We start from the raw sequence: 22,642 nt of genomic DNA, 5'->3' as shown, positions 1-22,642 counted from the left end.
ATTCATGATTCATTATTAACTGTGATTTAAATCATAATGAGCATGTGGGGAGCCGAGGATGATGGCTTGTGGCGCTTGCCCCAGACAATTATATCCGACCCGCCGTCGGCTTCTTGAATGTTGATTATGCGTTCGGTAAATTTGGAGAACAGGAGAAAATCAATATGAAATTAAGTAAATATTGCAGGAAATCCGACCCCTCTCAACCAATCATGGCTTACCAGACCGACAAAAAAAAGATACGCAAGAAGTACTGCACAGCAGAACGACAACTCGCCCAAGTCAACTTGAGCATATCACACCCTGTTTGAATCCTTTGTCAAAACAGTCTCCTTCTCCACTTGGACTCCAAAAATCCTCTGCCTGGACACGTTCCGCTCAAGCCAGACTCCAAACACACCGACCGCACCCCCGACAACCTCCAGTCCAATCAACAGAGCCAGAAGCACAAATCCTGCCTTCGTCTCCCGACAATCTCGCTCGAAATGCGTCGGTGCATGTAAGGAAGCATTCTCGCTTGAGGTGACGCTCCGCATGGCCTTCCACTTGCATGTCCACGAGCGGAGTGTCTCATTGTGCGAAAATCCACCCGGATACGTGGATTGCGGGAGATAGATCGCGAATGCCAGTCCGACTGCCGCAGCGATGAGGCCCGCGACTGCCGTTCCCGAGGCGAGGATGTTGAGACGCCGGATGTGGGAATGGGGCTAGGTACATCAGTAGGTGTTCGGAATTATACGTTAGCAAGACGACTCACAGAAGGGATGAGGACCGCGACGATATAGATGAGATTGAGGACTGCAATGACGCAGCCACTAGACAGGATAGCGATTGTTGGTCGGAGATCAAAGTTCAATGGCCACAGGGCCAGTCCTGCTTCTTCGTACCCAGAGGTGCTCCGGTAGTGCTGGAAAGGTACGGCTTCGCAGCCGATGATTGCAAGGGCAGAACCGAAGCAGACCACGGACAGAGCGAGTTGGGCCCATCGGAGATAGTGATTTCTTTTGAGAAAGGTTGATTCTTCGTGGTCCGAGGCGCAGGAGACGGTGTATGAGGCTGCGGCTGAGCCTGGATGGGACAATCCGGCCTCCATTTTGAGACTTAAGAAGCAAAGTTAGGAACAAGAATAGAATGTATCACTTCAGTAAGTCGCAATAAATGAGTGAAAATGCAAGGAGTCTTGCCAGAAGACTGAAGTGAAAGTATTGAGCCAAGAACGAGGCAATGTCCACCAGGGAGGTTACAACGTTGAAGAAACCTGAGGAATCAGCGCACATTTAAACATTATCACCTCCATAAAACAATATGCGATTCTTCAAACTCACTGACGAACTTGCGTCCGTGCCCATCCTCTTTTCCGTCGGAACGTCCTGCCATTAGCAGCCGCATTACTGTAGCCGCCGGGCTGATGCAGACCATCCTCATTCGTCGGACCCTGACCTATGATAGTCACTCCTGCAGAACTTCCATGAAGAATCAGTCTGAAGTGCAGTGGCAGTAGAGTCAATCTCAAACTCCTTTTCCCCTGGCGCGTAGATATGTGGAAAACGGTGTGATGGTTGTTGGGATTGGATGTTGGAGAGCACTGATCTTGAGCGCCACTGTTCCTGGACTCCAGGTAGATAGCCCGGCGCTTCCCCAGTATCATATTGCGTGAAAACAGTCCCCAGATTTATGAATAGAGACATCTATCTGTGACTACAAGGATAAGGTGTAAGGCTTGGTGAAAATAATGACATTGTTCAATATGCACACTAAAAATTACTGTCATGTAGAAATTCATCAGGAAGGGGGAATCAATCACAATCATCATCAAACAGTGGATAAGTGCACAGAAGAAACATTTGAATAAATCTTCCCAGCTTTTCGTGATGCGTAAATCAGTCGTGGCCAGACACTCTTCGTCGCCAGTCTTCACCAGTGCGATGGACATCGACCACGTCAATTCGCTTGCCAATACCCGTCATCCCCTCCTTCTGCCACCACTTCTCACCCTTCTCGGCAAGTACCGATTCATCTTCACTGTCGATTAGGCCGCCTCGGCCGCCTTCGTCTCCAACTACCACCACGACCTGTCTGACCCAGCCAGAAATGTGTTGCACCGCATCGCCTTGTTTGCCTGTCAAGGACTCCTGGACGTAGACAATGTCGGGTGAAAGATGGCGCACAAGGTGCACGTATCCCGTCGCAGTGCTAAACGGCATGATGGTGTTCTCCTTGTCGACAATGGCCTGCGCCTGCGTGTATAAAGTGCGGAACAATGGTGAAGCGCCTTCCTGCTCATCAGCTGGGCGAGGTTCGAGAGTGGACAGGTCGCCGCTAGGTGTTTCCCCAGGCGACCTGGCCTCCTCAGGAGCGATGTTAGAATAGGATGAGGTGACGGAGAGAGTAGGATTGGATGAGCCACCCTGGTTAGGTGCATGCTTCAGGCCTGGCGCATAGATAAGAACGAAGATCTTTGCGGCCTCAGAGTCGACATGTTCAGGGAGGTGAGAAAGAATAGACTGTTCGTAGTTTGTCAGCGTAATCCATGACATCGAACCAACAAGGACCTACCGCGTGCTCAGTGAAGTCGTCAGGGTCGTGACTTGCCAACTCGGAGGAGACCACAATCGCTACCGTCTTCTTCTTTTTGTCGAGAGCAGGAGGGCCGCTCACCGCGCTGCGAGTGGGAAGCGCTCCGCTCATCGTCGGAGCTGCTGCGGCAGGTTGAGCTTCTCCCTGAGTAGCCCTCGACCGAACCTCTTCGGACCATCGCGAGTGATCCTCAAAGTCACCGCGATCCTCCTCCCGTATTGATGTGAGAGCGCTGCCCATGAATGCGCCCGCCGCAGCCATACCGGCCGCGACCCGTCTACTAGCCCCATCGAAGATCTGCTGAGGGCTCGGTGTGCGCCGCAAAGCACCCTGCATACGAGCCATCATACCAACATCGTCACCATGAATATCTGCCCCGGTCGACCTGGCATATCCGCCGTCAATGCCGACTGGAGTGCCCTCCGCGCCCGGCGGGGGGTACCGGTCATCCCTCGAGTCGTCCAGGGGGTATTCGCCTTCGTCATTATTATCGTCATCATCACTGCGTTCGCTCCAAATCCACGCAGCTATGCCAATTGTTGCGATGCCGACCGTCAAAGCCAGTGGCACCCAATACCCCATGACGGTCCGTCGCCCCGAGGAGCTGAAGCCGGTACCAGCTCCAACCCGCCGCCGACGAGCATCCTGGGAATATGGGAAAGACATTGCGGGCACTGAGAGATGATAGATGGCGGGCGCATAGAAGTCAATTCAATGGCGATGGTGTATAATGATCACATCTCAAGGTTGCATGAGAGGAAAAAGGGTGGTTGGTTAATGGAGCAAGCAAGCAGGGAGAGAGAGAGAGCCCAAGGCTGGGGCCTCGGACGAGCCGAGAAACATGTGGCTGGTGATGTCCTGGTTACCGCGGTGTTTGTCCCGCTTATTATTACAAGGATCTGACAGAATTAGTTACACTAGTTATGGGGGGTACCTTACCTAAGGTACCTGCAAAGTTTGTTATGTTTGCACTCGATTACTTCATGTTTATCAACACGTGAGAATATTCTTATCATGATTTAGGGCATCAAGCTGTTTGGCTGATTTGCACCGGCGTAGAGCTATCGGCACGTGACAGCGGGATTTTGTTTAACAAAAGATGGGTACAATCTTCCCATGCATATCAGGTTGAGTCAGAGGGCGGACGGAAACAGCACCCTCGCTGAGTTTGACGAGTCGATATATATGATACCCTGAATAGTCAGACACTATATCAGCTTGTGCGCGCTTGAGGTCAACCATAGCATAAGATATTACGACGAGTTATCCTCCCCTCTTCCCCGCGGTGATCCTTTCAACCCGATTATTGCACCCTTCTATACCAATCCCACAATCAGAACAACTCGATCAGTCACAGGCACGTTTAAAGCAAGCATTTTGCAATGCCGCACTCAATTCCTGTGCCCCCGACGGGCTTTCAGGCCCTCATTTTGTGCGGACCTGGCGTCTCTCTCAACACATTCACCTCCAATCCTGAAGAATTTCCCAAAGCATTGTTACCTATCGCGAATCGTCCTATGGTGTGGTATCCTCTGGATTGGTGCTATCGGATGGGCATAACAAGTGAGTAATTGCAAATCTACGTTGGGGATACGGACATGCGCCTGCCCTAATGTCGACCACCGGTACTCTGTTCTAACCAAGTGAAGATATCACTCTTATCACACCCCCCGCCAGTCAAGCTCCATTAGAAGCTGCTCTCTCTCAAAATCCTCACCTCACATCTCTTCCGGCACCTTCACCTTCCGTTCTCGCTCCCGCAGGCCTCACCTTGACGACGGGTACCGCGGAGCTGCTGCGTCTCCCCGAAGTCCAGTCATGCATCAAGTCCGATTTCCTCCTTCTCCCCTGTGATCTTATTTGTGATTTGCCAGGAGAATCTCTCATTGAGGCATGGATGGTCACCCAAAGCGCCCTGGGTGGCTCTACTATCGGCGGCGGCTGGAACTCCAATGGACCCAAGAGCATTGGAATGGGTGGTGAACAAGGCGGCCGCAGGGGTGGTCTCGGAGTTTACTATCAGACTAGGGAACGGGAAGAGAGCGTCAAGGGTGAGGTGACGGATTTTGTGGCTACCACACCGTTAGAGCAGGAGGAGGCACCCGCAGTCTCTCATAATTCGGACGGCCCTGTTTCGATCCGGTATGGGCTGTCAAAGCTAGTGCTCTCGATACCTATGGATACACTGAAAGAACGGATGGAAGAGCAAAAAGCGCTTCTCATCCGTCATTCGTTAGTGAAGAAGCACGCTCAGGTGAAGATGTTGACGACCTACCGCGACGCCCACATCTATGTATTTCCTTACTGGGTCAAGGAGATGGCTGTGTTGAATGAAAAGTTTGAGAGTGTCGGAGAGGATCTTGTCGGTTGGTGGGCCAAGGCTGAGTGGCAGAAGGGTCTAGCGGAGAAGCTGCGACTGCGCGAGATTTTCGAGCCAGAGGGTCGTGGAGCCGCAGAGAGTGGCAGTCTGGACGGCGAGTATATCGAAGAGGAAATCGATCTCAAAGCGATGAGCACCACCAAAGCGGGAGCCGGCACATCACGCGACGCTTTGTCAGACGATCCCTCAGAGTCCGTGCAATTCGCGTCTCGGGTGAAGAGATCCGGTACTGATTTGAGCACCGCGCCGCCGGAGCCATCCAAAGGCACGCTCACGGTGCCCCCGTTACTGGCATATGTTCACTCCTCGCTGCCGTCTGCGCCGCTGGTCAGACGTGTGGATACATCGGCTCTGCTTCTGTCCGTGTCCCTCCGTCTTGCCAAACTTGAGTCGATCGAGGAGGTTGGCCGCATAGCGGCGTCCCCTTTCGCTCATAACCAAAAGGTCGCCTACCCGGCCGGCGTCGCTCAGCGGTGCACGGTCACCAAGGCCGACTGTCTTCTTGCCGATAATGTCACGGTGGAGGAAAAGTGTGTCATCAAGGAATCCGTCATTGGCGCTAACTGTCACATCGCCAGCGGTGCCCGCTTGACGCGCTGTCTAATCATGGATGGCGCCGTGATTGGTGAACGCTGTCAACTGACTGGCTGCATCGTGGGCCGACGGAGTCAGATCGGCCGCGAGAGTGTGCTCAAGGACTGCGAGATCCAAGATGGAAACATCGTCCCCGAGGAGACAGACGCGAAGAACGAAAAGTTTATGGTCTTTGAGGGTCTGGATGACGAGGACGGCGAAGGAATGGATGTTTCCGAAGAATTCAGCGACGGCAACGACGAGCTAGGGTTTTGATTGACTGGGCACGGCCCTTTGATGTTACGAAAAATCTATGTCTTGATGTCCGACGACGGTAGATGCTTGCCTTGACGATACCGCTACGTTTTAGAAAAGAATTGATTGAGTCATTCTAACCTCCCGAGTATTCTCAACTCCTAGGCCGCTCTTGCAAAAAACAATGGTATCGTAGCCTCCCAATGCCGTAAAAAGGAAACAACAAATCACCTATGCGCCCGCGCACGGCTACAGTAGTATGCTCAACGAGCACACAGCATCACTCCTCTCTCTTGTCCCTCCTGCGCTGTTGTTCTCCGCGCGCCAGCGGCGACTTCCCAATCGACACCATCGCCTGCCTTTTCTTCCCATTCCTCCGCTGCGTAATCCGCCTCACGAGCATGGCACGAGGTATCTCATGCGTCTTCCGCGGCGCATGCGCAGAGGAAGCATCCATCGACTCCTCTCGCCTATTCCTTCCCCTCCCCGCAAGAGCACAAGACGAGCCGTGATTCAGTTCCATCGGCATCGTGACAGGGATAGGTGTGTATGGCACTACATCCGTCACGACCTGCATCTGATCGCGAGCTCCATTCCAGTTCCGGTTTCCGTCGCCATCGCCGTCGTGGACAGCAATATCACTCGCTCGTCCTGCTGTCAGCAGCTGCTGAGGTGCAACTGTAGGCGTAGGCACTTGCTCGGGTTCAGTCTTCAGCCCCGACCCGGACCGGGAGCCAGTCGAATAGTAATAGAATCCCGCTGAGGGATGCACATTCCGTCCCTCCCAGTTCAACCCATCCCAGCTTGCTATCGCCGTCGCCATCGGCGTGGCCATGGTCGACTCTGCGTGCGCTTCGTGCGCATCTGGATCTGGATTTGGAGCTGGAGTCAGGTCACACAGATTGTCCAGGTCTAAGTCCAGGTATAGGTTTAGGTCGAGAGCCTGGACGGCTAGCCGGGACTCCTCCGCCAAGGCGTCCAGGTATCCATCGCTTTGGTCATAAGCTGCTCTTTCGGGACCGGGCTGGTCGAACCGTTTGTGGTCGCCGCGGGCGAAGAATCTGGCCACCATGTCTAGGAAGCCTGGTTGCGCGACGGAGACGTTCAGGATGGAGGCGAGTGTTTGTGCGGTTAGGAGACTCTGGTGGGTGGTGAGGGTTTGTTTGCTCTGGGGGTATGCTTGTCTGCAGAGGGGGCAGGGTTCTCCGAGGAGGGCAGTTGATGTTGGTTCTGTGGTGTGGGATGGCAGGTCCCGGAAGGGACAGGTGAGGGTCATCGGGATGAGGTGGTCACAGTTGTGCCAGAAGATGGAGATGTGGCACATCTTGCTTAGTAGAGACCCGTTGGAGAGGTGATGAGCTGCCGATGAGGCCTTGGGAGCTGAAGGGCGCTTGCTGGTAGTATTTGTATGCTCTTTGATGATCATGAGGTGGTCTTGAGATCATTGTGTGGTGCATGGTTGTGGAGGGTTGGTATGAGGAAGATAAAGGGAGGTCTTGGGCAGCTGGTAGACAAGGAGGTCACTGGAAGTGATGTGTTGCTGAGGATAAAGGGAGAGTGAAGTGTGTCATGCTCCATTGTGCTGGTCTCTGTACTTGAGGTTGCTTTGTCTGCATCTGTTTTAGGTTCCATCATTGTTATTGTTCAGAGGCCACGACAATGAAATCGATGAAGCATCTGGTCTGAGAGAGGCGAGTGTCAAGTCTTTGTCTCCTGCTTATTGATCACTCGACATTTGCATTGTCAGCTTGTCTGTCAGTGGATTTGAATTTAGCATAAAGATGAACAGTACGATTCAGTCTGCATAACAGCACCTAAATCTGTGAAAAGTGTGGTTCTGATCATGCTGGCTATGATGCTTTTGCTTAAGAATTCCACTTGCCTCAGTGCCATCCAATCTCACGTCTTCCCCTATATCTGCAACATCGATGAGCATTATTAAGATATCTCATGGTTACCGCACCACTATCAGATATATATACTGTACCAAAGATGTGTGACCTCCCCGCCTGATGTAGTAAAGATGGCCCTAGAGGTAATACAAGCATCTACCTTCGTGACAGTGCTGCCCACCAACATCAAGCACAATCAGGGAAGGGTGTCCAGGTCAAGCTTTCGGCATGAGAACGCCTTCAAGCAAACTTACGCACATGCTAGCTCTTTTAGAAATCAGACCAGCAGATCGAGTCTCTCTATTACATCACTTCCATGCTGACAGGAGGACATTCTAGAACCTCGAAGGAATCAGTCTAGACTCGAATATCGGGGTGGCCAGGGTAGACCACTACGTATGGCTACTCTCAGCATACAGATAGAGGATCAATCTTCTGACGATTGACTCGATCGCCTCGAAAGTGCAATATTGTTGCTGACGACGCTGTTCTCCGGAGTATGTATTTGATGCCCACATCACTGTTTCCCCTCTCTATTTTTAGAATAATGCATGTCTTATGTTGTACCAGAGTACAAAAATTTTAAGAGACATACGCAATCTGAGAACTCACTTCATGTGAATATTCTGTGGGTCTAACCTACAGAAAATGCTTCTGATGCTGACAAGACTCGATTTTCGTACGTCACTTTCTCAGCAAGACTGGAGTTCACTCTCCATCTGCAGAAAAAATAGGCTACGAGTTGCTCCTGGCGAGTTGCAATGACAGACAACGACGGTGCAGACTGCTTACCAGGATACATACCTTAATACTCGGTAGCAGCAACCCCGCTTGGTGGACCTTCCCATTGCAGCCACCTGCAGACGACACCAACCTAGAATCCGGATAATCAGTCGCTTAGTCCCGTGTTGCTTGGGGCTACTACTCGAACAGTTGAATTAGGTGTATTTATTGCTAAATACTGGAAGGTATCCCCACTAATGAGACTGGGAGAAATGTGCATTAAGAGTGAGCACGATTTTAGCTGGCTAGCGCGGGACATAGCACTGGATATCTACCGCTTCGATACCATCGACACTGGTTATTATCTTTGTAAAGGTCATCTGACGGACGGAAGCAGTATGGTATTTGGTTAAAGGATGGGCAAGAGTACAAGTTGTTCACCCTAGATAAACACGGTCGATCTTATCTCGGCGCCGAGGTGTCTATCACGATGGTTTCATATTGAGTTCTTAACAGGTGTGTATACAAGGTTTCCATGACAGGTGACTTGGAGCATAATATATCCAGATTGGATTGTGTCATTTAAATTGGGAATTAAAGAGATCATTTCTGTCAAATTATTAAACTAAATGTAAATCAAGCAGGATGCCTGGACGCCTGGATACCTGGTTTTCGGCCGGGACCCGGAGTCTGCGGCGCATGGTCCTTGATTTGGATGAATCCACTTCGGATAGAATTAGATAGACGCTGTCGACTCTAGGAATGCCTCGAATCTTCCACGACCTGATCATTCGGCATTGTCAGTGTTATATTCACTGATGAAAGGTGGTAGATAGAGCATTGTATTTTGGATCATTGGTTGAAGAGAAGAATAGACCTTCGGCCCATAGCAAACTAACTAAGTATGACAGCGTCATTGTAGTACTCCACACTTGTTTCCCCGGATATTATACGCCTCTTCAAATCCCTCAAAGAGTCAAGACTCTAGTGCTGCACCCCATGCTCCCACTTGACTGGGATTATGACCCATTTTTTCGTACCCGGTCACAATAGTCAGGATGCTCTCCTAAGCAAGATTTTAAAGTTTGTCATTGCGCACTTACCGCCGACCTACAAAATCATCACCACAGGTATCTAAGTAGATGTCTTAATGGTTCTCTGTAAGTCAGTAGCGTTCCGACTATCGAGTTCGCCGAGTTGAATGAGGGGAAGGTACAGGCCATTGGACGGTATCGCTTACCGTCAGCAGGTAGTCTGTGACTGATAGACTCTCCAAGCAAGGTACCCAGGGCTACCTTATTGACACTTGCCACTGACCTCGGCCCTATCATGTGTCTGACGTTCCTGGATCGTTCTGGAATGATGCAAGGAACATGAACGCTTCGTATTTTGCTTGTTTACGAGCCAGAAGCCAGGTGTGAGCAGAGCATCACATGACTACCATATATGTAAGAATTACCATGATATCGATCTATCTTGTCATAATGAGTTATTTCTACCATTCTGTGGTTTTGTTTTCTTTTCTACTGACTCGGTATGTAACTATAACAGGCTGACATAAGTTTGACTTTGACCTGGCGTTGAACCGCCATAGCCGCATCGGGCAAATTACACCTCTCGGCACGAGAAATGACCTCTTGTCATTTTTACGTCCGCGATCGCAGTGGTTGTTAGCTTGGTGATTATTCACGCAGATTGAAAGTCTCTGATAATTAGATGGCAATCGGTTTTGTATAATGACGAAAAGGCGATTGACGCTCCGCTATTAACCATGCCAAAGTATTTTTGCATACCTTCCCCGTCAAAATATATCATGAGCAGACTGCATCCATGACTTAACAGGGAGCTCGAAGGCAGGCTTCTCTCTGCACTTAAGCAATTGAGCATTTGTGTGTGCTCAAGAATGATATCAGATATTCATACCCGGAGTGTTGCTGATTGTCTACTCCACACAAGTATAAAACCTTGCAACATGGCATGCAAATAGAACTGGGATATTCACGTCATAGAGCCTATGAGGGAATTGAATTGACCATGGTATTGTAGACATGGCGGCATGAGCTGTACTCCTAGCACATGATTAACCGTTGGACCTGAACTTACCCCACAAACATGGAAGAACTAGTAGTGATGATCTCGATATTCATTGTGTCAATGCCCCTAGATCGACATGTCAGATTAAAACAATGACTGCGACACTGAGTTTAAGCTTTCCAAAACAATCGAGCTAAATCATTCTGTGACGTGAAAAGGCCAAGTCTACAACATTCGAGAACTTATCAGTCGACAACCAAGGAGTTGGGATAAAATCATGATACATCAAGCACAGCACACCATATGTGGATACTGGATACAGTATGGATGATTGACACCGCTCAATTCTGAAACTGGTTAACTGACATGATCGCCCGCCGCACGGGATACTTACTCGCAAAAGCACGAATAAAAATGCGTGACGCGCCCGTCGATCGCGCGGGAACTCCTTACGTGGATCTGCGGCCATAGTCGTAACTATGCTGTATGTGGAGGGGGGATTGCGTGGGTCTTTTAGCAAAGTATCAGCTTAGCGGACCTAGCGGTGGGTAGCTTGCTCTGGAGATAAGGATTATCGGGGCGATGTGTGCTGCTTGATCATAATCAGACACTTTTGATGATAGTTGAATTCTATTCATCTGGTCTATGCTTGTGGTATGAGCGTTAGTAGTCTGTAACAGAATCTATGGAGTGGTAATCTACTTATGAGACAGGAGTAGGTGCTCTTTGGTCTGAAACATGATCCAGTCAAGCATAGTTTAAAAGTTTTCATCGGTTTATTCTTATCAAATGTCTCAGATACTCCGGAGTATGGATTTACGGTCCGGAAAAAATTCGATGGGATTGAAGGTTCGAATCATGTTGGCAATACCGCGCACTAGACTACCCGTTCCGTTGTATGAGACATAAGTTTCTTCTCCAGAGGCCAGAGAACATTCGCAGAAATGGTATATGCATCTCTGCATATGGAGTACGGAGTAACATGTTATGTAATTATCTAAGCAAGCACAAGGCCATTATTGCCGTTCCCCGGTTCAGTGTGGATCAAGTCAAGACACGCGTTGTTAGTGATGGGCGCTACCTGAGTTTCAACATTGCTCATATCAGTATTATTCGTGGTGACTTGCCCATCGATCATCTTAATAGACTGATGTAAGATGTTTTGGTACTCCAAGGGTCCTGAGTATCAGGTTGAACGGCAGATCTGAAACTGGATGGATCTGAATCTGATGGTTGAGAGGACAGTGCCAGCCCAACAGGTCAGAAATCAGATCTGGTCTGGCATACTTGCATCACACATGCAGTGATACGAGTTCGAAGTGGGGAGTATACTTCTGCTAGCTGCCAGCTCTCAGCCCCTCAGCCTCATCAATAACCTTCCTGAGACTCTAGATCCATCCGATTGATTCATGTTCATCGGCCTCCAAACTTTCCAAGCTTCAGTCGACAATCAGTAATTTGGAATCAACAGCAGCATACCACCTTTGTAGTGATTGGAAAGTTATGTACGGAGACCTCCAGTGTCCTTCCAGTCCGTATCAGAACGACTGACATCATTGAGCACATTCTCTGGTAACTTCTCCTTGCCAATAATGTGATTAGCGTGTGAACGTTGCCATGGACCATGGTACGAAATCGACTCTGTTCAAACTTACAGATGCCTTTTCTGCGAACTCCTGACTCAGCCTGGTCGGCTATTGAGTCCTTGGGAGGAATATGTAGATGTGGATAACCATTAGGTTTGGCGGGACATCCGGATCCATGGATACTGCACACGGAAATTCCCAAGGATCCAAGACATTGAAACTGCCCAGGTCTGGGAGTACCATGGAGAAAGTTGCATCAGTCTCGGTCACACCTTATGAGCGTTGAATTTCACAATTCGTGATAAATTGCCTATACCGGAAGGCAAGACAAGCACTGTCGATGATTTGTGAGAGGTTGAGGCATGGGCTGGCTCAAAATCTGGGGAAGCCTAACAAAGGAGTCACAGGCGTATTATTAAAGAAATATACGGAATACTCGGTACTGCCACACCGACTCGGCATCCTTCCACTGATGCTGCTGCTGCTTTTAACAAAATTTCTCCAATCATTCTGCTTTGTATAGTATCTGCCTGTTTTTTTTGACAAGGCTACCTCTGCAACTATCTCCAGGGCCCATCACCGAGAATCCGTTCTCTAGCTGACTCACGTGTGGCCGGTACAGTAATAGCATTACAGCTAAGAGATTTAGCGACTGTGAGGTTGCGAATCGGCGTTCAACTTGGTAGCACGATCGGATTTCGCAAGGAGACTAGCGGGCTGCTAGGACATTCATAATCCCGGAGAAAGTGGTGGCCTTATGCAACTAGCACGTTGTTTTTTTTGTGCCGCATTAGTACTAAGAATGAATAGATGGAAAAGGGGTCTGTATGCAGCAGATAGAGCACAGGTTTTGGCTACAACGTAAGTTAGAAAGAGGGCTTGACTCCTATCTATGACTTGCGAAAGTAGTCATATGTAATGACAGAGATATACTTGAAGAGATAAATCAAGTCATCAATGAAATCTGAGGAATGATCTTCATGTTAAACAATGTCTTAATGTTCATGTGTTGCAATCGTTCGTTTTAATATCCACTCATTCCACGGGTGAAGCGGTTGGCGTCACAGGGGCTAAGCTGCTCCGCTTTAAGCACTAGTAGGTAAGGTATTGGTTACTGGTCAGTACTGGCAAATCAGGTAAGGTAAGGTACAGTACGGGTCAGTAGTGCCGCAGCTACATGTGAATCTAGTAGTTTCCAGGCTCTTTCCGAAGTCTTGAAAGAAGTATCAAGTGATCATGTACAACAATTTCGGTACATTGATACAAGGCTCCAAACTAAACTGTCTTACCTCTCCCCTTTTTTAGCGAAGTGTTCCAGTGGAAAGAACACGGTTGGCTGATGTAGAGGAGATTCAGGAGAATTAACCTGCATTTCCAAATCAAAATATACTATATTTGTACACAAATGATAGTAAAATAGCCTCGATAGTCACATCGTACATACATAGTCCGCCATCTTGAACTTACAGTATTCTGGTTGTTCTCGTTCTGGCATGACTTGCAGCAGCAGCGATAACAATCATGCGAGAATATGATGGTGCCTTTTCTATGAACGGTCATTATCCCTATCGTTGATTTTTTCTTTTTTCCTGAGGAGCAAGTCCCATTCTTATTTACCATCTTCTCGATAATCGAAATCCTCTTCCTCGTGGAATTCCCCTCGACATCGTGATCCTACTAGGAGAGAAGTGTTCAGAAAATCCCATCCGTCTTGTCTCCGCCTGTCAGTAGTAGTAGTAAAAAGTGAGTGCTCCCCCTAAGCTAGTAATAGTGGCACGTCCCATCCGCAAATCCTCACTCTACTCTCTCCTCCCGCCCCATTATTATTATTATTATCTCCTTTAACTTCCTTTCTGTTCCTTTCCTTCCTCACTCCCAATCCTCCTCTCGTTCTTCCCTTCCTCCTCTCCTTCCTTTGATCTCCCTCTTCTTTTCTTGTCCCTGACTAGGTCCTCTCTCGTCTTCTCCTAGCAGAGATTACCTAGGCCCAATCCTCTGTTCGATTCAGGAGATACGGTGCCCGTTCCAGGGATCCTCCTTTCTCCCGACCCCCTCTTATCAGCCTTCCCTCAAACCTTCAGTTGTTTTTGTTTTCGGCCTCGCTTCGATTGTTCCACCCTGTCTCCATCGTACATGGCTCGACTGCTTTAGATCACGTCCACCTCCCTGGAGCCTTGTGTTCCTTGCGTCTCACCGCGTCGCCAGATTTTCCCTTTCCGCTTCTCGTCTCGTCCGAGCCTTTCGTTTCTACATCCAGCATAAGCGTTGTTTTTTTCTTTCAAATTTTGTATCAATATAATCCATTTCGATTTCAATTCAGAGGTACTGCAACCCTGGTCGATTTTGTGGGTGAACAAGAGAGTGAAACTTTGGCAACCCATTGGTTTCATCAGCCCGCTGTTAGACTCATCCCGATCGTCGTGCAGCAGAAAACTGATACACTTGTTGCAGAATCCTTCTGTTGTTGTCCTCCCTGCCTTCCCTCTGAACGCCCTCGAGTCGTCTTTGACATCACAATCGTGTCTTGCACCGTGTATTACTGCGAATTCTGGCGTCCATCGGCTCGTCGTGTCCTAGCGTTGTCGCCGAAATCGACAGGCTCCTGAGAAACGGTGGAGGAGAACATCATGGCTGCGTTGGTGCAAACGATTCCTCAACAAAGTAGCACGGTCTCTGTGCTTCAGACTCGCCCCTCATCCTCTTCTGGCTCCTTTGCCCCATCTCCTCAGCCTTTGCAGCAGCAGAATTCTCGCAATTCCACGATGTCCTGGAACTCGTACAATACTGTGAGCGGATCTCAGGGCTACCGGGCGGGCCACCAGGTTGTGGCCCCCTATGCTTTCACTGGCACGCCTAGTCTACCCAATTCCAACTTCAACACCATGCAGAATCGTCAGTCGTGGACGCCCCATTTGAGGCCAGAGAACCGAACATCCTCTGCTCCATCAGTCCCCCAGGGGACTCCAGTCCATCCTCATGCCATTGGCTCCAACCCCCGTTTCTCCCATCATCCTGCAGCTGGTTCTGTATCTACTTCGTCCTCCAACTCTTCCGTCCAATCTTACCGCTCCAAAGACGACTCCGCGATCCCTTCGAGACAGTCACGCAGCGACCCGCCTCTTCGCCCTTTATCGACCGCCAACCTGCCATCGCCTTCATCATTCATGAATATATCCTCTCCTACCGTTGCTCGACCGTCTCCCGACCGTTATCGGCGTGGAAGCAGACGTTTAGATAACGCAGCGGGAGCCCAGTCGACAGTAACCGCTTCTAGCCTGCCAGGAGAGGATCAACTTGCGTCGAAGAATGCCTTGCAGGAACCGTCCCGCAAACCGGGACACGCTCGAGTTTCGAGTGTGGATGACACAGCGCGCCCCGAGAAGCCACAAGCAGAGCTTGCCAAGCGATATAGGCGTCGGAGTTGGGGGAATATTGATAATGCTGGCCTGATTAATCTGCAGCTTCACCTGCCATCATCTCCGACACCGATCCTGAATGTGCACGATTACTTCGACCCCAACAATCGACCGCAATCCGCCCAGTCTCATCGAGATGCTTTGGGCAGCAATCACTCAGCTAACTCATCTACGTCCTCCGTAAGATACACTCCCCTCTCTGAAATTCTTCTTGTGCTGACATGCACCAAGGTACGCGAGGCAGGATTGACGGAGGCTGCACCCTCAAATAAGAATACGAACAAGTTGGACGACACCAAGCGATCAACAAAGCCCTCGCCGTTGTCGCAACCAGTCTCTGCAGAACCTACACCTACCGACTCTCAGTCACCAAACGAGAAGCAGTCGCCCGTTCCCACTGAGAGCGTTGCTTCGCAACGACTGGCTGACATCACTAAGAACGAGCTCAAACGGCCCGGAAAGTCTCGGTTGAGGAGAGCCTTCTCTTTCGGAAGCGCTTCAGAGCTCCTCAAGGCGTCTTCGCAGAATAGCCCAGCGAAGAGAGAGGCTATTGCTGCAGAGAAGTCCCGAAGAGAACTACTGAAAGAAGAGTTAGGACCTGAGCAGGCCGCGATCGCTGAACAGCAGGAGGCCAGTGGGTTGGGTGAGAGCATTTACTCGCATCATCAAGGCCGCTTCTTCAATAGCTCCACAGATAATCTCTCGGTGTCATCCACAGCGTCATCAGCTTCAATAATGCTGCGGAAGATGGGCAAGGGTATGAAGAGGTCCACTCGGTCACTCGTCGGGCTGTTCCGTCCCAAGTCCATCGTGAGCATCTCGTCGAACGATGGCGGAAATGTGGAGCCAATGGCACCCAAATTGTCAGTGGTCAACGTCGAAGCGGAGAGGAAGAGCGTGACTGCCAACGCAGATCCCCAGGACCTACCTCGCGGAGGCACTGTTTTTCCTAAGATGGAAAGTAGCACCCAGAATCCTTCAGCTCAGGAAGATGTCGGGGCCGAGAGATCCCAATCGCGTAAGAGCATTGTGGGTGGGGACAGGGAACGGGCAGAGGTTCTGGCGGCGGTCAGGAAGGGCATCCTCAAGAGTGAGTAGAGCCGCTGTGCCCTCGTATCATATGTGTTGCTTTTCAGTTCGTTGACGATCTTGTGCTCCAGAGACCAATTTGGACCCCGCAGGTACGACCCGCCCCAACAGAGCCGCTGAGGGACCACAGACACTGGTCGGCAGTGACTCGCCGCATTCCAGTGCTCCCAGTACACCTGAGGACCCGTCTCGAGCTGGTAACCGACGGTCCGAGGCCGTTAAGATAGCTGGCGAAGACTACTTCTTATCGGATGGGCGAATTCCCGAGTCTCGAAGCTCACCTGCTACGCCGCAACCCGTGGCGACAAAGACTCTTGTCTTCAGTCCTCGCATTCAGTTTCATGAGACATGGCCCAGTGGAGAGTACGATCGTCGAGGAGACATTGCAACCTGCAACCGCTTGACACCACTTCTCGCTCAACAGATCAAAGAAGAACTCAACAATTTCAAGATGGTGAGTCCTGGCAGAGACATGTCCATTCAAGCAGTTGTACCGACCTGTATTCTAACGTTCAATCATAGGAAATGGAAGTCCACGAGACCTCGAAGATTTACACTCATTTCCTGTGAGGCTCTCGCCCGCGACGACATTGTCTGGCATGTCTCATATTGCACATCAGCCATCATAGCTAGACCTACCAGTGGTGTGGCTTTTTGCAACTAGCGTTTTAAACCTCAAGCACTGCATGCGTTTTATTCTTTAGACCGATGCATGATGGTCGAGCGTTCGCAAAACCTGCCGCACTTGCACTATTCTGTCTTCGATTATTCACCGTCTCGCATATCTCCTTGTTCTGCGTTTGTGGGTGTTATGGCGACAACAACATTCTAGGTACTTCTGTTTTTCTCTAGCTCGGCTTTTCTCAGACGCACGAAGATCCTTGCATTGGACCAAAGAGACGATCGAGTGTTAGACATTTACAGCCACACTCATACATCAAACTCTCGATCATCTGACATTGATCCGATTTACAACGCTGGATTTCGGTCCATGATCTACTGCTAGATCTGCTTTCCACTCGAAACGCTTTGCGCCTACTGTTCCCGTCTAGTTCCCTCTGTCTACGGTCGACCTTGCATCGGACTTGTTCTGCCTTTTCGACTTTTTTCTTTCTTGAAAGCGTGAAAGTTGGACAGCATCATCTCTTTGATTAATACCACGTTTCCAGTCTCGCTCTCAGCATATGCTTTTTTTCACCCTCATGGTATGTCTGTTGTACAGCATCCTGGAGCTGTTATCCTCTTATGTCTCGCCAACTGAATGTCCGAAGGGAGCCTACCCTTCATTCTCTGTTCCTGTATTTTTGCATTTGGTCCTGTGTGTATCTCATTCACTTGCGTGTCGCTCCCGGCGCCCCCCTCTCCTTCTCTTATTTCTTAGGAGCATAAGTGTTTGTCGGTAATAACTCTGGTTGGATGGTATGGGTATGCAAAGTCATTTCTTTTTCTCTTCTTACAATCTTGTGGCGTGCTTGACTCTTTTTTTTCTGCATCATGATGTCCTTGTTTTCTTTTATTCGCTAATCTTTCCGCCTTTCGAGTACACGGAAGAAGAGAGGACCCTAGTCGCCATGCGAAGCGATAGCGCCAAGAACTCAATATGATTCATTTGAGCGATGCTCCAGAGGGCAATAACAAGTAATTTGTCGTACAGCAAGCTATTTGAGCGTGCGACGTGGTTAACGTATTTCCCATCACTGCTGCGGTAGGCTGTGGGTAAGAGCCCCAAGCCTACGCCATATATCACCTATCTACGCGTAGTTTGTCTTGCGAAGCCGAGAATCAAGTCTGGCAGTTCTGGTAATTCTTGAAGCTCTTCACTAGTGATAAAATCAAGCAGTTTTTCATGACAAGCAAGTCCCCGAGCGACCACTCCCAAAGTTCTGTAGCTTCATCTAACTATGCGTGGTCAGACCATTGACACCCTGGTTGGTTTCGCGGATTGTGCTATCTATATAACTATCTAGAATTAAGGAAGATATGAACACCTTGGTCCTTGACTAGATGAGCGTACTACGCAAATGCTATGTTCTGATTCTGTCGTCTGGGTATGCCTTCTCTAGCGTTCAATTGTTGGCGTGTTACCCATCTCTTGGATACTTGACAGTCTACGTTGATAAATGGGAGACACTTGGCACTGCGGTCCGTGCTATATTGTTGACCATGGCATGTACTGACATGGTATATCGGCATTCCGACGACAAGTCTCTTTCTTTGAGAAGCTCGGCATCAAATTACTGATTTGAACTGGCGTTGGCTTGTGGCTCGAGACTTGTGATAGGCGTTCATTGCTGTTCGACCTATCTCCAGAAAGAAGATCAGCTTTAGATCATGGTATGAGGGCCTTTGTGAGAGCACGTACATCGGCACTGCCCATCCTGTGCCCGTCTTGTCTGAGAAAAAAAAATGGTAGTCGGCAGTTGCCTACTGGGACCGCGGCAGCTGATTCAGGAGCACGACGGTCAAGCCTTCTGGTTAGCATTCATATGATGGACAGAATCCCCAAGGGGCAAAAGCTGCGTTATAGTCCATTTGGCGATCTGGTCATCACAAAGCATTGGGTCCAAGCAGTTGGCACTGAGATCTTTTTGCCTCGGGTACATGAGCTCAATAGATCATCCTTGTGAATAGATCTCTAGCTGTAGCAACTGCCTGAACTTCAGCTGCATGGACTTTCCATGCTCAGGATATCCTCTCGGTGTCTATACTGGAGTAACAGCAGGTATCCGCAGGTGTCCCGCGAGTTAGGAAGCACAGAAATTTCCCTTGTCAAGCGTCTGATTGAAGACTTGAGCAGGAGAAACACTGGAAATGATGATCCATTTTCTCAAAGGGTCGGTGTCTTCAAAATGGAGCTCTGCGTCGTATCAGAGCAGCGATAGTTTACTTGTCTGGGCAATTCCTTGGCTACGGGATGGAACAGAGAAGGCTTGGCTGAATCCCGAGCTCCCGAAAATTAACCGGAATCATCCTCTTCAAAGCTAGAACGACGAGCGACGGAGGGATATTAAACCGGTAGAAGATGACGAAGGGTTGATGAGTTTTCCGGATGGCTTCTGTGTGGTGTCACCTGTCAACGAGGAGAATGAACTAAGTGTGTGGCCCAGGTGTCTTTCGGCCCGTGCGGTGTTTTGGCTTTGGTCGGGTTAGTTAGCCGACTTACGCTTACCTAATGCTCCATCCCACCCCATGCTCTTAACACTGTCACTTACCTTGACTCTCTGAGTTCATCCCATCAATTCATCATCTGCGTTTGGGTAAAATACAAAATATTCTACCTACTGGGGATGAGCAAACTACCCCCGATATTCTTCCCCTTTTTCCGCCTCTTTCACGCAGATGATAACTTTTTTCGGGTCCTTTTGCCCGCTAAACCCGATGACCCCCACGAGTCTCCCACGCGGCAACCCCCACGCGGAGTGGAATCATTTTGTCGAGAAAAGAGCTCAACCACCCAGTCATGCTTTGATTGCACGACGCTAACTGTCTCCGAGTATGTCCAAATGGTCCAATACTTCATCTCCAGTCCCTGTAACTCCACATATCCCCATCCCTCTTCCCCGCAGGATGGCAAATTCTATGGTGTTGACCAGCTGCTACAGTTTCATCCGGTTGAGCTAAACGCTACGTACCGACATTTCTCTTCATCCCACGGCTCTGTTCCTCGGTTTTGATTTGCACTCCACACTACTACTATTCGGTTCCTCCCCAGCTCTGCAACTTCTGCTTCTCCCCCGCCTCCGACTTCCCCATTGGTAGAATCCCCGTCTCAACCGTGTCGGCCTTCCGGGGACCCCATTGACTCGGACCCCGTCCGCATCTTAGTCCTCCGTTTGGTTGGTCATCCCGGGATTGGGAGTTGAAAATCGGGAAACTTGTTTGCTCCACGCGTGGTGCCCCAGGCTCTCCCACAAAAGGGAGCAAGGATCCTGATTTTTGATCCCCTTCATCCTGCTGTTATCATCGCTTCTTCTTCCCCTTCTTTTGAAATATCGTCCTTTCTTCCCTTTCCTGTTGTGATACCCTCTTCTCCCTTGTTCCATTCTACTTCCTACATACTTGAGCCGAAAAATCATGTCTCCCAGAAACTCCTACGATCCCGAGGACGGGATCGATAAGAGCTACGTCGACAATGTAGAAGTCGTGGCCAACGCCGACAGACCCAATCCGAGGAAAGAGGCTCCTGCATATGTCGCTGGCCTTAGTCCAGAGGAGCGCCAGAAGGCCGAAAGGGCTCTCGTTCGCAAGATTGATATTCGTCTTCTTCCTATGCTTGTTATCATGTACATTCTCAACTATCTGGATCGGAACAACATTGTAAGTCACGTTTCTCGGGTTACTCGCACGAAAACACTGACGCCTTCCAGGCAGCTGCTCGGCTTGCTGGTCTTGAAGAGGACCTGGGCATGAAGAAAAACAGCAACCAATACCAAACTGCCGTCAGTATTCTGTTTGTTGGTTATTTGCTGATGCAGAGTAAGTGTCATCAATAGACTAAGCCTGTACCATAAACTGACCGTTGTAGTTCCATCCAACTTGATGTTGAACAAGTTCGGAAAGCCCGCCATCTACCTCCCCTGTTCGATGATTCTTTGGGGTATCATCTCTACGGCCACAGCTGGTGCTCAGAACTTTGCTGGACTGGTTGTGACTCGCTTCTTCCTTGGTTTCGTTGAGGCCGCTTATTTCGTACGTCTCTCTGACAACAATGGTACCATGACCGTGATTCCCTTGCTGACTGTAGTTGTAGCCTGGTTGCCTTTACTTTTTGAGTGCCTGGTACACTCGTAAAGAGCTGGGATTCCGCACTGCCGCCCTCTACTCCGGTTCTCTGATCTCCGGCGCTTTCTCTGGTCTCATTGCTGCTGGTATCACCGATGGTATGGAGCATGTTAAGGGTCTTCGAGCCTGGTATGGTTCTCTATTTCTTTTGCACGATCGAGTGTAGTTGTGCAGTCTTGCTGACTTCTCTAGGCGGTGGCTCTTCATCATTGAGGGAGCTATTACTATAGTGGTTGCGTTCTTTGCCATGTGGATCCTGCCCAACTTCCCTCGTACCACTACATGGCTTTCGGAAGAGGAAAAGCAACTCGCTACATGGCGTCTCGAGGAAGACATCGGCGAAGACGACTGGGTTGATTCCGAACAACAGTCACTCCTTCATGGCGCGAAACTCGCCTTTACCGACTTGAAGACCTGGATTCTTGTAAGTCGCTATTCTTTACCCCTAACTCGCAACGGCACTGACTAACCGTGGCGTTACCGTGTAGATGCTACACATCTTGTGTATCGTTTCCTCCGCCTCCGTGACTAACTTCTTCCCAACTGTTGTGGAAACGCTCAATTACGGCCGGATCGAGACTCTCCTCCTTACCGCTCCACCTTACTGCCTGGCAGTCATCAGTGCCTTCTTCAATGCCTGGCACTCGGACCGTACAGGCGAGAAATACTTCCATATCACAGCTCCTCTGTACATCTCGGTGGCCGCATTCATCATCGCCGCGACCACCACCGGTGTAGCTCCCCGCTACCTCTCCATGATGCTGATGGTTCCCTCCCTGTACGCCGGTTACGTCGTGGCCCTGGGCTGGATCTCGAGCACCCTTCCTCGTCCTGCATCCAAGCGTGCCGCCGCACTGGCTGCCATCAACATGGTCAGCAATGCCAGCAGTATCTACGCCAGTTACATGTACCCTGACCATGATGCGCCTCGCTTCAGTACGTCCCAATACTTTTCTATCATTTGATGATCATTTCTTTCTGACCACTTTATAGTCACCGCCATGAGTGTCAACTGCGTTACTGCATTTATTGCTATTCTCTCTGCCACTATTCTCCGAATCATCCTTGTCCGTCTGAACAAGAAGCTTGACCGGGGTGATGCCCTCAACGATGGCGGTGTTCCTGGACAGGCCAGTTCCAGAGGTTTCCGCTTCTTGGTTTAGACATTGTGTATATACTTCAACTTACGACGTATTTTTATGATTACATGCTGTATTTTTCGTGATCAGAGATGACTTGGTTGCACATGACACGGCCAGGATACAATTTATTTCAATTATATGATTCAACGACCAACAGCCCTAACCTGCATAACACAGATAATTAACTACCCTA

The 22,642-nt window shown here is 49.7% G+C and overlaps 6 protein-coding genes across 6 annotated transcripts; 3 read left to right on the top strand and 3 right to left on the bottom strand.

Moving 5' to 3' along the window:
- Window positions 1-296: 296 nt before the first annotated feature.
- NFIA_008750 (uncharacterized protein) lies at window positions 297-1,093 on the bottom strand (the record flags this gene model as incomplete). Its single annotated transcript, XM_001264094.1, has 2 exons — window positions 297-707; window positions 758-1,093. 2 exons carry the CDS (start codon window positions 1,091-1,093, stop codon window positions 297-299), a joined length of 747 nt encoding a protein of 248 aa, XP_001264095.1.
- A 787-nt stretch (window positions 1,094-1,880) lies between these two features.
- On the bottom strand, window positions 1,881-3,243 carry NFIA_008740 (uncharacterized protein; the record flags this gene model as incomplete). The annotated part of the gene is made up of 2 exons (XM_001264093.1): window positions 1,881-2,504; window positions 2,557-3,243. The coding sequence occupies 2 exons, from the start codon at window positions 3,241-3,243 to the stop codon at window positions 1,881-1,883; spliced, it is 1,311 nt and encodes a 436-aa protein (XP_001264094.1).
- A 716-nt stretch (window positions 3,244-3,959) lies between these two features.
- Window positions 3,960-5,806, top strand: NFIA_008730 (translation initiation factor eIF2B subunit gamma; the record flags this gene model as incomplete). Its single annotated transcript, XM_001264092.1, has 2 exons — window positions 3,960-4,140; window positions 4,227-5,806. The coding sequence occupies 2 exons, from the start codon at window positions 3,960-3,962 to the stop codon at window positions 5,804-5,806; spliced, it is 1,761 nt and encodes a 586-aa protein (XP_001264093.1).
- Window positions 5,807-6,065: 259 nt separating this feature from the next.
- NFIA_008720 (uncharacterized protein) lies at window positions 6,066-7,109 on the bottom strand (the record flags this gene model as incomplete). The annotated part of the gene is made up of 1 exon (XM_001264091.1): window positions 6,066-7,109. The coding sequence occupies one exon, from the start codon at window positions 7,107-7,109 to the stop codon at window positions 6,066-6,068; it is 1,044 nt and encodes a 347-aa protein (XP_001264092.1).
- Window positions 7,110-14,647: 7,538 nt separating this feature from the next.
- On the top strand, window positions 14,648-17,095 carry NFIA_008710 (uncharacterized protein; the record flags this gene model as incomplete). The annotated part of the gene is made up of 3 exons (XM_001264090.1): window positions 14,648-16,526; window positions 16,618-16,979; window positions 17,048-17,095. 3 exons carry the CDS (start codon window positions 14,648-14,650, stop codon window positions 17,093-17,095), a joined length of 2,289 nt encoding a protein of 762 aa, XP_001264091.1.
- Window positions 17,096-20,599: 3,504 nt separating this feature from the next.
- Window positions 20,600-22,470, top strand: NFIA_008700 (putative MFS transporter; the record flags this gene model as incomplete). Its single annotated transcript, XM_001264089.1, has 7 exons — window positions 20,600-20,842; window positions 20,893-21,001; window positions 21,051-21,214; window positions 21,276-21,436; window positions 21,500-21,731; window positions 21,796-22,243; window positions 22,301-22,470. 7 exons carry the CDS (start codon window positions 20,600-20,602, stop codon window positions 22,468-22,470), a joined length of 1,527 nt encoding a protein of 508 aa, XP_001264090.1.
- Between the last annotated feature and the right edge of the window lie 172 nt (window positions 22,471-22,642).

This window comes from Aspergillus fischeri, genomic scaffold (genome assembly GCF_000149645.3).
Source record: "Aspergillus fischeri NRRL 181 1099437636249 genomic scaffold, whole genome shotgun sequence".
NCBI classification, from domain to species: Eukaryota; Fungi; Ascomycota; class Eurotiomycetes; order Eurotiales; family Aspergillaceae; genus Aspergillus; species Aspergillus fischeri.
Note: the sequence above shows the minus strand (reverse complement) of the source record. Positions and strands in the feature narration are given on the sequence as shown.